General features: G+C 44.7%; 1 protein-coding gene across 3 annotated transcripts in view; it reads right to left on the reverse strand.

The window, feature by feature from the left end:
• ZDHHC8 (zinc finger DHHC-type containing 8) overlaps positions 1 to 13,426 on the reverse strand; it is a 99,474-nt gene that overhangs the window by 83,832 nt on the left and 2,216 nt on the right. Inside the window, exon 3 of one of the 3 annotated variants that reach the window (XM_027892668.1) lies at positions 12,034 to 12,149. Coding sequence is in view for 1 of the 3 variants with exons in the window: in XM_027892667.1 (XP_027748468.1) it covers positions 10,323 to 10,426 (104 nt within the window). In the remaining 2 variants the exon portion in view is untranslated. Of the gene's footprint in view, positions 1 to 10,322; positions 10,529 to 12,033; positions 12,150 to 13,426 lie in introns of those variants that run through there. The other 2 variants (XM_027892667.1, XM_027892670.1) reach the window with 2 other exon arrangements.

The raw sequence follows: 13,426 nt of genomic DNA on the forward strand, positions 1-13,426 counted from the left end.
GGTTTTAACCAAGCAGGCAGCCACTTGGATACCTTGGAATAATCATTTTGCAGTGAGATTTTTAATGGGCATGTCAGGAGATCAGATTCAGATTCTAGCTTTGGATCCCATCTCAGTAATTCCTATGCAGCTCAAAGTATTGAAGCAGGCATGGTACGAAAGAGTGAGAAGGGAACTAAGGGGAGAGGTCTGAATGAAGTGCAGACTGTTTGATTAACTACTTGAATGTAAAAATAAACTCTTTTTTTTTATTAAAAAAAGAAAGCCCAAAGAAAACAGACCATAACAAAACACAGTATATCATTCCATGCTCTGAAAAAAAGGCCTTTCAAAAGAAGAGGCCAAACTGGGACTAAAAGTAGAATGTATATTAAAACCTTAAGTTTTCTAACTGAGGAGCTGGCAGGACTCACATGCCCTGGGCAATCAGTCCCTCATCAGACATGCAAGCATCACACATGCAGAGTATGCTGCTCTGGAGACATGGCACAACACACACAATGGCAGAAGCAGCCCAACAGAAAAGTATTTCTGGGGGAACCAGGAAGAAAACTGGCAAGAGACACTTCTTTAATGATGCCAAGTTGATACTGCACTCAAAATAACCTTATCTCATTTCCAAAGCAGATGAAGCAACAGAAATAAATAACACTATTCTGAGGGATGCAAACAAAAGCACAAAGCACAAACAAAACCACAAAACTGCAGGATCAGGGCCTCAATCCACTAAACAGGCTCTCCTGTGCTCAGAAGGGGGCCACAGAACTGGCAAATTGCAAGACATCTCTTTCTGTTTGGACCAGCTGCAACTCAGCTCACTGTTCTGGAGCAAACACATCTTCAGACTAAGAGTACAGAACTTCTTAGTGGGGAAGAAGATAGAAATGTTGGTCAGCTTCTCTGGAGGGGAAGCCAAATGTGTGTGAGTCACAGTAAAGACAGTGGCCCACTGAGAGCACTTACACTTTCAATACAGAAGAGTTGTTTCATCCACTCATAAAAGCCACTCCAGCTCAACAGGTGGGATTAGGTTTTGAACTGCACTTTGCAATGCTGAAGACAGGATTGATTTCGAATTGCACCTTGTAATGCCTCTGTTCTGGCATTCCAGAAGGTAAATAAAAACGCTGTGTGTATTGGGCAAAAGGCCTTGACCACCTGACCAGACTGACCTGGAGGTCACCTGCCAGGAGAGAGGCAGAGAACAGCAGAGAACCCCGTGTAAGAGGCAGAAAGAGGCAGCCAAATAGCCCGGAGGATCCAGAGTGACTGTAAAGACCAAAGTGAGAGAGGTACTGTGTGAAGGGTTAGTGCTGAGTTCAGGGCTGTGTCACACATGGACAGGGGCTGTAAGCAGCTACTTAGGACACTTAAAACCCCCGTAGTTCTCCCTTCCCTTCTGCTGTCAAGTGCCTCTGAGAGGTGAACCTTGTACATGAGTTATGCTGAAAATCAGGGTCATGGCAGAGGGCAGCGACAGCAGCTGAGACGTTTGGGGTCAACACAAGTCCTGGGGCCAGATCCTACAAAGGATTAAGAGTCTGCAGGAAATAAGAGGTGAAGACAATGTGGGTCTGGAAACCTCCTTCTTCAGGAGCACTCTAAGCCCAAAATTCACAACTCCCCAACATGGCAAGAATTAAAAAAACCCCACCTAGATAGTAAATGGAGAGATGACAGCGGGCTCAGAAGAGCATGGCTCCTATCAGATATGAATTATAAATCAAACACAGCAGGCTAGAGAAGGAATCATTAATTTTTCAGTTTTCAAACCACAGATATCATGTTTAGCTCTATCCCACTAGCATTTGTAATACAATGCAAGAAGAATTACTTGGCAATAGTAATTAGTCATTGTGGAATCAAATATAAATGAAAGTTTAAAGAGTACAATGTTACCATTAAACTTTCCAAGAGAGACAAGGAAGCTTTGGTGCATGAACCTCCACACTCATCCATTCATGCAGATAGATTTAAGTGTTCAAGAAACAAAAGAGTCTTGCTGCACGACATTCCTGTGCACTGGAGGATGGCCCAAAATGGCATTAGATGGAGTAGAAACTGTAGAATAAAGCACTGTAGAACAAAGCACATCTTCAGAAGCCCTCATTCATGAGCCACAGGTGTAAAGCACGAGCACAGAGCTAATGTCTGCACAGCCCCTAAAAACAAAGCTAAACTGCCAACCTGAACACAAACCCCAGTCTACACTCAGGGAGAGACCCTTTGGAAAAGTAACTGCTTGCATGGTGATAAGGCAGGGGTTGGCAGCAAGATCTTCAAAGAGAAAACAAAGATGTGATACTTGTGCACCAGACAATGGAGAAATGAGATGATCGTTTAAATCAAGACAAGAACCTTGAGTTGCTGCTCACAGTCACAGGTTTGACCACATGAAGATGATCCCACAGACATCCCCAAGTACCTGCTCCCTCCTTGTTGCCCTGGAATGCTGCAGGAGAAGCCAAGTTAAGAATGTGGTTCCACAGGGAAGTCTCCAGGCAGTGCAGGACACAAAGCCCTGGAGGGGAACGTGCCCACCTCCTCCCCTGATGGCTCCTGCTGGAGCCAGGAAACCACATCAGCAAATGCTGGGCTTGGGAAAACACAGGAGCGGTTCAGCAAGCTGCTGACAGCAGACAGGGGTTAACCACAGCCCCATTAGATCAGAACACATCTGGAGAGCCTTATTGCTGGGGCAAACATCAGTCTTCAGAGAAAGCTAAACATGCAAAATGAGACCTGGCTCATGAGAAAGAACTGAAAGGGAGGTTATACACAGTGAAAATAATCCTAAATAACTGTTGAAACTGAGCTGGCTGAGAAGGGGGAGAGGAAGTGTTTTTCCACAAGAAAATACCTGCCTCTCCTGGCTGACTGGGATCAGAGTAGACAGAAAAGTTTTAAGCTGAACTTTTCCATTTTGAAGCAATTCTGTGATTGACCCAAGTTTAAATTAAAATTATGCTTGTTTATAGAAATGCCCAAGCTTTCCTTATTCCCAGCACCGCACTTAAATTGTGTTGATATTGATATTACATTGGATTATTTCCCTGAAGACATGAATAAGAGCTAATGTAAATGCCAACTTAGTTTTAAGAATCCTGGGAGAGTAAGGCTTTGTCTGACTTTATTTATGAAAGCCCTTATACATTTAAGCAGCCTCAAGCTTGCTTTGTTGGGCTTCCAACTTAAAAAGTAATTTGCTCATTTAAGAATATTCTGTGATTAGTTTAGTCTGAGTGAGTACCAGGGTTTTCTGGAGATGTTAAAGTGCACACCAAAGTGGTGCAGGTGTACACTGCAGACAGCTGCTTTGGTGTTTTAAGTTAAAATTCAGGGGGTGTTTGCCTGCACTTGGCTCCACTGTCCTCTGTTCTGGTACCGGATGATCCCAGCACGCAGCAGCAGAGTGCAGGTATCTCATCAGGATTCCACGTTGGAAGTCCACAAATTCTGTGTTTACACTCTGTCAAACAGAAAACCATGGTAACTACCACAATGTCTAAGCATGGCTTACCACAAAGTTTATTCCATAACATCCATACTGAGAAAAACAAAGAATCAAGTACCCACTGATGCTTGTATAACAGGTTTAGAGCTCAGAATTTTAGGCACTTTGGACAGCTTTTGAAGTAAGTCTAGCTAAATTGCATTAGTAATTGCATAAGAACAATCAGTGACTAATTAAATCCTCTTTCTGGGTACAGATTACTGGCTGAAGATTTATGTAGTATACACTACACTGTGGTGCAGTAATTTGAATTAATTACTGCAATCACCAAGCAAGGATCCCCAAAACCTCCACGGTAAAATAAGATCCAGGCTGCCCAGGTTTTTCCACCGTATGGTATTTTTTGCAAAAGAATAACAGAGGATTTCCATGAAATCCTGCAGCATTGCTGTCTCAGCCCCCACGCTCCTGCCTTTCACTTTCACGAGCTGCTCCCACTGATGAACAAGCAGCCAATAGCAGCTCTGCACCAGGGCAGCCAAAAGGAGCATTACTCTGGCATCACAGAGAAATCAGGCTTGTATCTACTGGCTCCAGCCAAAGGACAGTAAATCAGTGTTCCCCTTTTGCTCTGGCTACACCAGTGTAGCTCGTGTGGCTTTCAGGACACTTCTGCCCCACTCCGGTGTGCATCTCCTCGGTGCTCTGAATGGGCCTGTGCCACCTCACTGCTGTACTCCTGACATCTCCCAGTGCAAGCCACACACAACACTCATGGTTCCCCTTTGCAGCCCTTGGAAAGTCTCCTTGTAGCTTGTACACTACCTGAAGTAAGGCCAGAAAATCCCTCCCAGGTCTCACAGACACCCCCACCCCACAGGGCTCTCTCTACACCAGACCCTGGCTGAGAAGGAGGCAGCAGCAGAACAAGCTGTTCACACAACAGTGTTATGTGAACAATTAGCAGCAACCCCAGGAAATGAACCTCAAAACTCACATCTCCAAGGGCACTGCCTGGGTCTGCCCCTCTCTTTCAGTTTTGTGTTTGGAGCAGTAACATCCCTGAGTTTACATCGCTACCCAACCGATGGAGCTGGAACAATTTTGCAGAGATTGCTTCTATTTATAAAAGGATACACATGTGGCATACTTGGACAAACAGGGAGAGTATTTATATTAGCATCTTGAAAAGAACTTTAAACAGAAATAGAAAAATTGCTCGTATATTCATGTACAAAGGCTGAGGCCCACCCTGATCTAATTGAGACACTCTCATTCCTATTTCCAGATGACCTTAATCTCTGTTTATTAGGAAAAACAGAAAGGAGGCTGCTACTGGCATAAATCACACACTGCCTACAGCTGTGGCCCATGTACAGGAATAACTTTCATTGCAGCAGCTCTTCTGCCTTTTTAAACCAGGATTTACACTGAGCACTGAAAAGCCACTGCAGTGGCTGCCCAGAGAGCTGTGAATCCACAGCTCAGCATGTCCAGCCACCAGCTCAACATGTCCAGCCACTTGCTGCCCCCAACAAAGATGATCCTCCTTTTCCCTTTCTCAAACTACAGGAAGAAAAAAAAATTCAGTTGATAATAATTATCAAGAGTTTTTCCTAAAGGAATGACATTTAATAGCTTTCAGAAATGTCCTGTATTGCCAACTTGGCTGGTCCCCCTGGAAGCAAAGATCATACAATTGACGAGTTAAAAGCAGTAAAACTGAGGCTTCTTAGGCCATTAAAAAAAAAAAAAAAAAACAGCAAACCAAAAAACCTTTCACACTTCAGTTAAATCCATTTTCCTGTTGAGACTGCCTGTCTTATGTTGCATGACAAGTTTGTCTAGATTCTATTTACAGAAATTGTATAGCAAGATGAAATCGCCACAGCTTAAAAGGCCATTTCTTTGTCCTAACAAAAGTAAATATTTTACAGAAGCTGATGGACAGGACAACTGAGATGGCTCAGGTCAACGCAGGAAGTGTTACCTCTTCTGAGTCACAGGTAGAGTGGACAGGAACAGCCTGCCATTAAAGATGCATTTAACATGGAAAATGTTGAGATCTCTCAGGAGGCTGAGCTGCACTGCTTGAAATCAGTGTGTGCTTGTGAAGTCAGTCTTGAAGTTCATTTTAAATCACATTTTATCATTTGTTCTAACTGAAATCACAACACTGAACTGGCAGAGAAGAACATCTGAACATCTGGAACTGGAGTTTACAGAAGACTTTGAAATACTTTAGGTAAGAAAAACATTTTGGATGCAAATCAAATTCACTAGAGCAAAGATAATCTTCTATTAGCTTGACCTTTGCTAGTGACTAAACAAACTCAAGTCAAAAAAGCAGATGAGACCTTCCCTTTTTTGATCTGTGAGCATATGCAAGTCATGGGAGAAAAAGATCCACCAGATAGTTCAAGAACTCCAGGTACACATATAATTATATTTCCATTAACTACCATCCAGGATGGTAACTACAGTTTTGAACTTTAAAGTGCTATTACATATTTATTTTAAGGCTGTTCCAGTGCAGGATCAGATAATTGCAGGAGCAGGGCAGTGCTTATGATTTAAGAGGTGCATTCACCACAAGTGTATCTGAATTCATACACAGCTACAGAAATGCTGAGCCTTTCCAGTTCTTTAAATATAGATGTGGGGAGAACACCAATTTTCCTTTAAATACCCATTAATTGAAGCCAAGCTTTCCTTGCTGTCAAGGTAAATCCAGCAGGCCTGCTCTAGAGCACAGTCTCCCAGCCACCTGAACAGCACCAGGATAGGTTATTTCTCTATTTCCTTTCCACCCCTACTGCAACTTCAGTCTCTCTTCTCCAGCAGTTTATCACTCCTCAGTTGTTTCCTGAAGGTTATTGATATTAAACTCCCTGTGGCACAGACTGCAGATGTCTGTGGTGCACACCTATGATTATCTCCCATTAGGACTCTTAAGAACTAAGTTGAAGTCTCATTTTCAGTACTGCCTGAATGAGTTTTCGCCTTATTTGTGCTTTCACTTCACCGAGAAAATTACCCATTTTATTATCCCACTTAAAGGAATAATACACAGCAGTGTTACTACCATTATATCAAAAAAGTAGTGGCACTTGGACCTCTGTCATGGACTACATGTTTCTACTGTACTCCAAAGATGCTGCCTGCTGCAGAAAATACAGTCTGAAAATGGGTATTTTATCAGAAACAGTATTCAGTGAGAATAGTGAGCTTTTTTTTTCTCCTTGCTAGAATGAGCCACAGTTTTCTCTTAAAATCATATGCTTTTAGCTTGCAGTGTAATCTACAGACACAGGCACTGCAGCTGCTGAACTGACTCAGGGGTTCTCAGCACTAACAACCACAGTAAGCAGCCAATTTAAACAGGTGAAGAGGACTATTAGCTCCAGTATAGTTACAGAACCATTGAGGCCGGAAAAGTCCTTTCAGGTCGTTGATTCCAGCTGCTCACTGGGTGACATTATGCTTACTGACAATTGAGTTGCATTCTCTACTAATACTGAAGTTACACAGCCTAAAGTAAGGTGGCAAGCTCTTGAAACTCGGGGTCTTTGAGTGATCAGCCTCAGGTTTACATCACAGCCATGGGAGTCCAAGGCAGCCTTCACTGAAACAGGTTGTTATCTCCAACAAAAAGCCTGATGAGGGATACAAATTAAAAAGAGGTTTTGGTAGAAAAGTTCAGGTCTGCTAGAACGGAATCACTCTGGATTCTCACAGTGTTAAGAACTGGTTCTTCCTTCATTATGCCATTTGATTTGTTCATATAAGTAAATTAACCTAATCATTCTATATAACATTATTGATATGTTCCCTCATAATGCTTAGAGTTAATGCTTGTTTACTCTCTCACTGGGACAAATTAGACCACCTACTCAGACACTGTATTTATTACTGAAGGAACACACATGGAGTGCTAAAAGCCTGTGGTGGTACAACTGCAATATTTAGTTGCCTTTCCAGGCAATAATCTTGATAGCTAAACAGTTTAGTTCCCCCTCATAAAACCAGAGGGAATATAACAGCCATAAAGAGAATCCTAAATGGTTAGCTGAGGAAAAAAGAATAAAGGAGAACCTATAATGGAATATTCCCAAAGCCTAACAGTAGCACTGATCAACACCACCATGACCTAACAGTGGCCACCGTGTCTTTCAAACAGGCTTTATGTGCTGCTTTTTAGCAAAGGTGTTTGCTAGTTTTGTTAGACAAAAACTAAAAATAAAGTCCACGAAAGAGCTTTTCATTCAGCTGAAGACACTCACAACGTGTGGCTTGAGCCCACACACGTGCCTTGGAGAAAGCCAAGTCAGATCCTCTGTTTTCATACATTTATTCAGAAATGTTTCCAGTACCCTAAAAGGATTATTTTTTTTCTATTCAGTTAGTGGTTTAAAAATGGTTATTATTCTATTTTTCCACATATTTTAACCTCTGTTATTCAGTTTCACCACACTGAAGTTGCTCAAATCCCTGATATCCCACTGGGCTGATCTGCACCCAAAATCTGATGAGAGTCCCCTCCATCCTCAGTTTCATGTATTTATACACAGGTTTCTTCATAACAGACACAGCAGCCTTAGAGACAATGAATACAAATAAGGAGGTAATAAACACCCATGTAAAGCTTCATTTGATTAAGTTCTTGTGCTCTGACAAGCAAGCATGGAACGTATCAAAAGCTTTTTTAGGCCAGTGTTTCAACTGCTGCATTATCAGAGATTTATCCAACATCAAACAAGTTGTGCAAATCAACACACCTGAAAATTCAGGTCTACCCCAGCCTTTAGTAACATATGACAACAAAAAGATCAAGACACAAAACCCTGCCTGTGGAAAAAAAGATAAAAAATGGAAATGCTCGGGAAAAGGGGAAAACCCCACCACCACACAAAAGACACTAATCTCATGAATACTGCTTGCTTTGATTCCACGAGATAGATAAGATTTTACTAAAACTGCTCAGCATGAAGAACAACAACTCCATACGAATCCATCTGAGTATTTCTGAATGGACAGGACTTCAGATCCTGCCTGACGACAGTTGCTCGATTATGTGTTACTTTTATTACACACAAGACTTGGCAGCAGCAGAGGACGAACGTATGTCTGGGACAGTCCTCAAAAGATTTACTAACACTTCAAGATACACAGGCCAAGTTACAATATGGAGAGATCCTTAAAATAGTTCATTTTGCATGTAATTATTCACTGATAACAGAGGGAGCAGAGTGAAGTGTAAGATTCGGTAATGAATTAAAGCCAATTGCTTCTTCCGTACAGTAACAAACTGTACAACCAATGTCTCTGCTGATGTCCTGCTGCCAAAGGGACGGTTCAACAACAACTGTGTTACCAGGAAAGTCTTACATCACTAAGTAATTTGTAGCTCTGCACTGGAAGTATCATATGAAAACAAGCATACAGCTTCCCAAACAACCTCAGCATCCATCCCTTCCTCGAGCAGCAGGAAAAATGAACGCCTTTTTTTTTCGACTGTGCAACCATTTAATATTCACCACCCCAGTGGTAACCAAGTTCATCACAAAAGCCAACTTTGGTCCTGTGTTTGCCTGCAAGCACCAAACTGTAATTAGATGCCCAAATGATGAATGATAGGTAGATACTCATACCAGTTCTTGAGGCTTGGCCAGTTCTTGACACAGTATGAAAGGAGTTCCCAGTACTTCATATCAAATGCATTGAAAACAAGCAATGAGAAATAAAGGCACATTAAGTCAAGAGCATAACTCAGTGTCAAAATCTGTTCTCATTTAAGAAGCTGTTAGACAAAACAACATCCACATTTATTCCGAAATCCTACATTACGATTACCATACCAGCACTTTGAAACATGAAGCATCATATCACAGCCAAACCACGAAAGATAACGACACAGACACACACTCCCACTCCTACAGAGCCTTCTGCTTCCACCAGCTTCGCTGGGCTCGCTTAAAAATTAGCAACGGCAAAACAAGGAAAACAGAAATAATAAAACTTCAAAATAAGTGAAATAAATCTCAATATGCAATAGCCGTCTTTCCACCTTCCCAACAGGCAGCTTAGTCAAGGCTCCTTTCAGAGCATCTCTCTGGAAACACTGACACCTCTGCAGGGAGGCTGCCGGTACCCCCGCACAGGAAGGGTTTGCGAGCGACACAACTCCAGTGCATGGAAAGGGAGAGGAAACAGCCCAAGCACTACAGCACTCACATATTAATGCAACTACAGGAGAGCCGCAAGCCGGCCGCCAGAGCCCAATTCTGCATTTAAGAGAGAAGGCAATGAGAGAAGAGGAAACAGAAGGGGGGAAAAAAAAGTTTCCCCGTCTCTCCTTCAAGCAAATGTAAATTTGTTCATTAGCTCCTCAGCCTTTCAGGAACAGTTACATAAAAACACGTAGAATGGGTAATGCTCAGAATAGGATTCCTTCCACTTGGAGAGGCTTTGCCGGATAAACCCCGAGACCGAGGGAGGAGGCCAGCGCTGCTCCCGGAGCACAGAGACACGGGCTGGCCCCGCGGCTGGGGCTGCATCTCCGGCCGCTCCCAGCCCTGCTCGCCCCGAGCGGCCGCGGTGCTCCGGCATCCCCGCTGCACAGAGCCGGCAGGGCGGGAGCCTCACCGGGCTCGTGTGCCACGAAATGGTGGATCTGGCTGTCAGGCACAGCTCACGGCACGGAGCGATCGCGAGCCTCTGCAGGGCGAAGCCGGGCAGGGAGAGCGGGAGGCGGGCGGGGAGCGGGACCGGCACCGCAGGGCCCTGGAGGGCTTGTCAAGCCCGGCCGCCTCCCCCGCCGGGCCGGGCGGCCCCAGCCCGGCCCCCCCTCCGCCAGAGCCGTACTTACGTGAAAACAAAAAATAAAGTAGTCGAACCCACTAATAAGGCAGCTGCAGTGGAGACCGGGATGTATTTAGTAGGTTTAAACCTCTTTCCAGTGCTGCTGGGCATCCTGTAGTTTACACATCACTAGGTAAATCCGACCCGAGAGGAGGGCGCCGGGAGGATGCGGGTCCCTCCGGCGCGGGGAGAGCGGGACCCGGGCGGCAGGGAGGGACGGGAGAGGGACGGGAGCAGCTGACCTCCAGCACAGGAAATCCCACCCACACCGCCCAGCCCACTCGGCTGATGTCAACCAGCCCCTTAAGGTAGCGCTGCGGGGAGATGGGGAGCGGGGCTGCGGGAGCCGCCACCGCCCTCCTCCCGCCGCGGGGCAGCCCCTGCGGACAGCGCGGGCCGGCTCTGTCCTTTTAGGAGAAAAGGAAAAGAGGCAGCATATCGAGCTCCCCGTGCGGGACGCGGCGGGCCTTGCAGCAGCTCCCCGCACAGCGGCACAGGCGGTGCGGGCACGGCGCGGCTGCGGCACCGCGGGGACGGCGGGGACCGGGGCCGGGGGGTCCCTGCGGGCCGGGGCGAGCTGGGCACGAATCAGCTCAGGGAACAAACCCTGCTTTTTATTCTGCTGAAGCACAGTGACAGTATCAAGGGGACTGCTGCGCTCCGCCAAATCTAACCGATTCCAAAATTGGGAACTGAGCGCGAGCATAACCGAAATGGCACTACGCTCGGTTCTTTTAAAATCTGCCCATCAGCACCAAGAAGCAGACATGAGAGGTAATTTAAGGTAACATCAGAAAGTTCACCGAAGCAGCGTTCGAGAGCAGGGAGTGAATGGCTCCTCTGTTCGCACTCGGGGGCACCACCCAGCAGCCTCGGGCGGAGGGAACCCTCACATGGGCAGAGTGGTTCAAGGCCACCGGGAACTTTAGAAATCAAGACCAGGAGCTGCAGCTTGCTCCCTCCCTCAGCTAATCCCCCTTTGCCAGCTGCCAGCACGCAGATAAAGTAACCCCTTCATGAGACAACAAAAGCCACATTTGCAGTGCCCGCCCTAGAAGGTATACACTGCATTCTCTAATGAAAGGACATGACCAGTTCTCATTTTAAGAGACTCGATTAGTTCCACAGTTCTAGCGGTCTTAGGAACAGAACAAGTAAAACCCAACCAAAAAGCCATAAGGGTCCTCAGCTCTGCAGTTTGGGGGCAAAAAAAAAAAAAAGGAAGAAAGAAATTGTGAGCATCAGCTTTAACAAAGCCAGGCAGCTCCAGCTAGGACATATGGCTGTGTGAAATCTCAGCTTTCGCTAACAACTGCCCCACTTCAGAAAAAAAAAGAAAAACAAAACAAGAACAAAACCACCAGAGGGAAAATATATATATATATTCTCTAGCCCTCTAGAATTTTAAAATGTCAACTTAAAATTAACACCAGACTTGGGTTTATGAGGATAGGGAGGGAAAGCATCTACCCAGGTTGTTTTTGAATGCTTGGGGGACATTGAATGTTTCCTATGCTTCACTACTCCTTGTCATGCCAGCTTATTGAAATTAATTATTCTTAAAATCCGTGTAACTAATCAAAAGGTCAACAATTTTACACAGAGCCAGGCTCTGCATAATAATAATCTGAAAGCCTTGAGGCACAGCTAGCAACGTGAGCATATTAAGCTGGATCAAAAGCATCCTTGGGAAGCAAGTCTCAATCTCTGTCACTTACCAGGCTTGATGGGATTGCTGAGTGACCTCCAAGGAGGGAACTGGGTTCCTCTGGAGCAAAACTAGGCTGGAAGATCCATTTCAGGAGCACTCAGGCCAGGAGTTACTTTAGCACCACTTCCATGATAACAAGCAGAGACTTTAGCACTTAAATCAGTTCAATCCCCTTCCTCCTTTCCACTCAAGTAACAGTCTTGGTGAAGAATTTTAGTTGCAAACAGAAATCTGATTAATTTTCCACTGATATTTTAATCTGGCAAATATTATCCTAAGCAGCATTATAGACCAGTTTTGATGTTTGGTCAGCATCCTGTAATGGACAGTGCAAGAGTTACTCAAATGCATTTCTTAGGGCTTCAAAAACGTCTCTCCCAAGTGAAAAGTCGTATCTGCATTTTTAGCATGGACATGCCCATTTTCTTTTTAGGTGAGCCACATAAGCATCCCGTCAAGTTTCCAGCAGGAGCTGGGAAGCAATAAGCACAAGCTTATAGCAACAAGCACAAGACATATTTGAAGTTTGATGATTTTAGATTTCATTATCTTTAAGGTCAAAGCCCTTCTGGGACAGTAACTGCAATTCTGTAATTCGGTGTCCAGCAGTTCACCTCATTTCCTTCCCACTTACCACTCCAGCTCTGGAGCACAGTCTGTTTTCAAGGCAGCATAAAGCCCTGCTGAGAACACTCAATCTCAGTATTACAAGCCAAGTGTATTTAAGGCCATGAGATGACTTTACCAGTCAAGCTGTGGGGATGTCTGAGGAGGACTTGCCTAAAGCAGGACAGACAGGTCTCAGAGTTCTCTCCTGGCACACCTTTACTTCAAGGACTGCAGTTTCTGGATTCACACGACCTTACCAGCGTGCCAGAAGGTTTTGGCAGCAGGGAGGTAAACAGCAACGGCAGCACGAGCTGGGGAAAGATTTAATGACTACAAGAACAAATACAGCTACAAAGAGCAATCTAAAAATAATCTGGCAGAGCATGGCTAGTAATTGCACGTCTTCTTGCAAGATTCTGCTCTGAGGTTTTACCCCAAATGAGAAGGGGCCAACCACAGAGGCTGTGCTGGAGCCACATGGCAGGGAACGGCTCTGAGAGCTGGGACCATGAAAGGAACTCCCAGCACAGCAAGAAAGCTTCACTGCCATGCAATTTTCATATCAGATCACAGGACTAGTACTAGCTGGAAATCTTAGCTACGTGGTTGAGAAAATTCTTTTGTTTTGCACACTTGAAAGTACTGAAAATCCCTGGAATATTTTATTGGTCACTATGCAATTTAGCTCCTAGCTCTTATTTACTGTTGTCATTTAACAGTGACCACAATAAATAATTCTGCTTTTCTTACTGGGTTTGCTTACTACAATAAATGCATTTGCCAGCCCATGT

This window comes from Empidonax traillii, unplaced genomic scaffold, assembly GCF_003031625.1.
Source record: "Empidonax traillii isolate 1590-97213 ecotype Southwest subspecies unplaced genomic scaffold, ASM303162v1 scaffold361:size2146424, whole genome shotgun sequence".
NCBI lineage: Eukaryota > Metazoa > Chordata > Aves > Passeriformes > Tyrannidae > Empidonax > Empidonax traillii.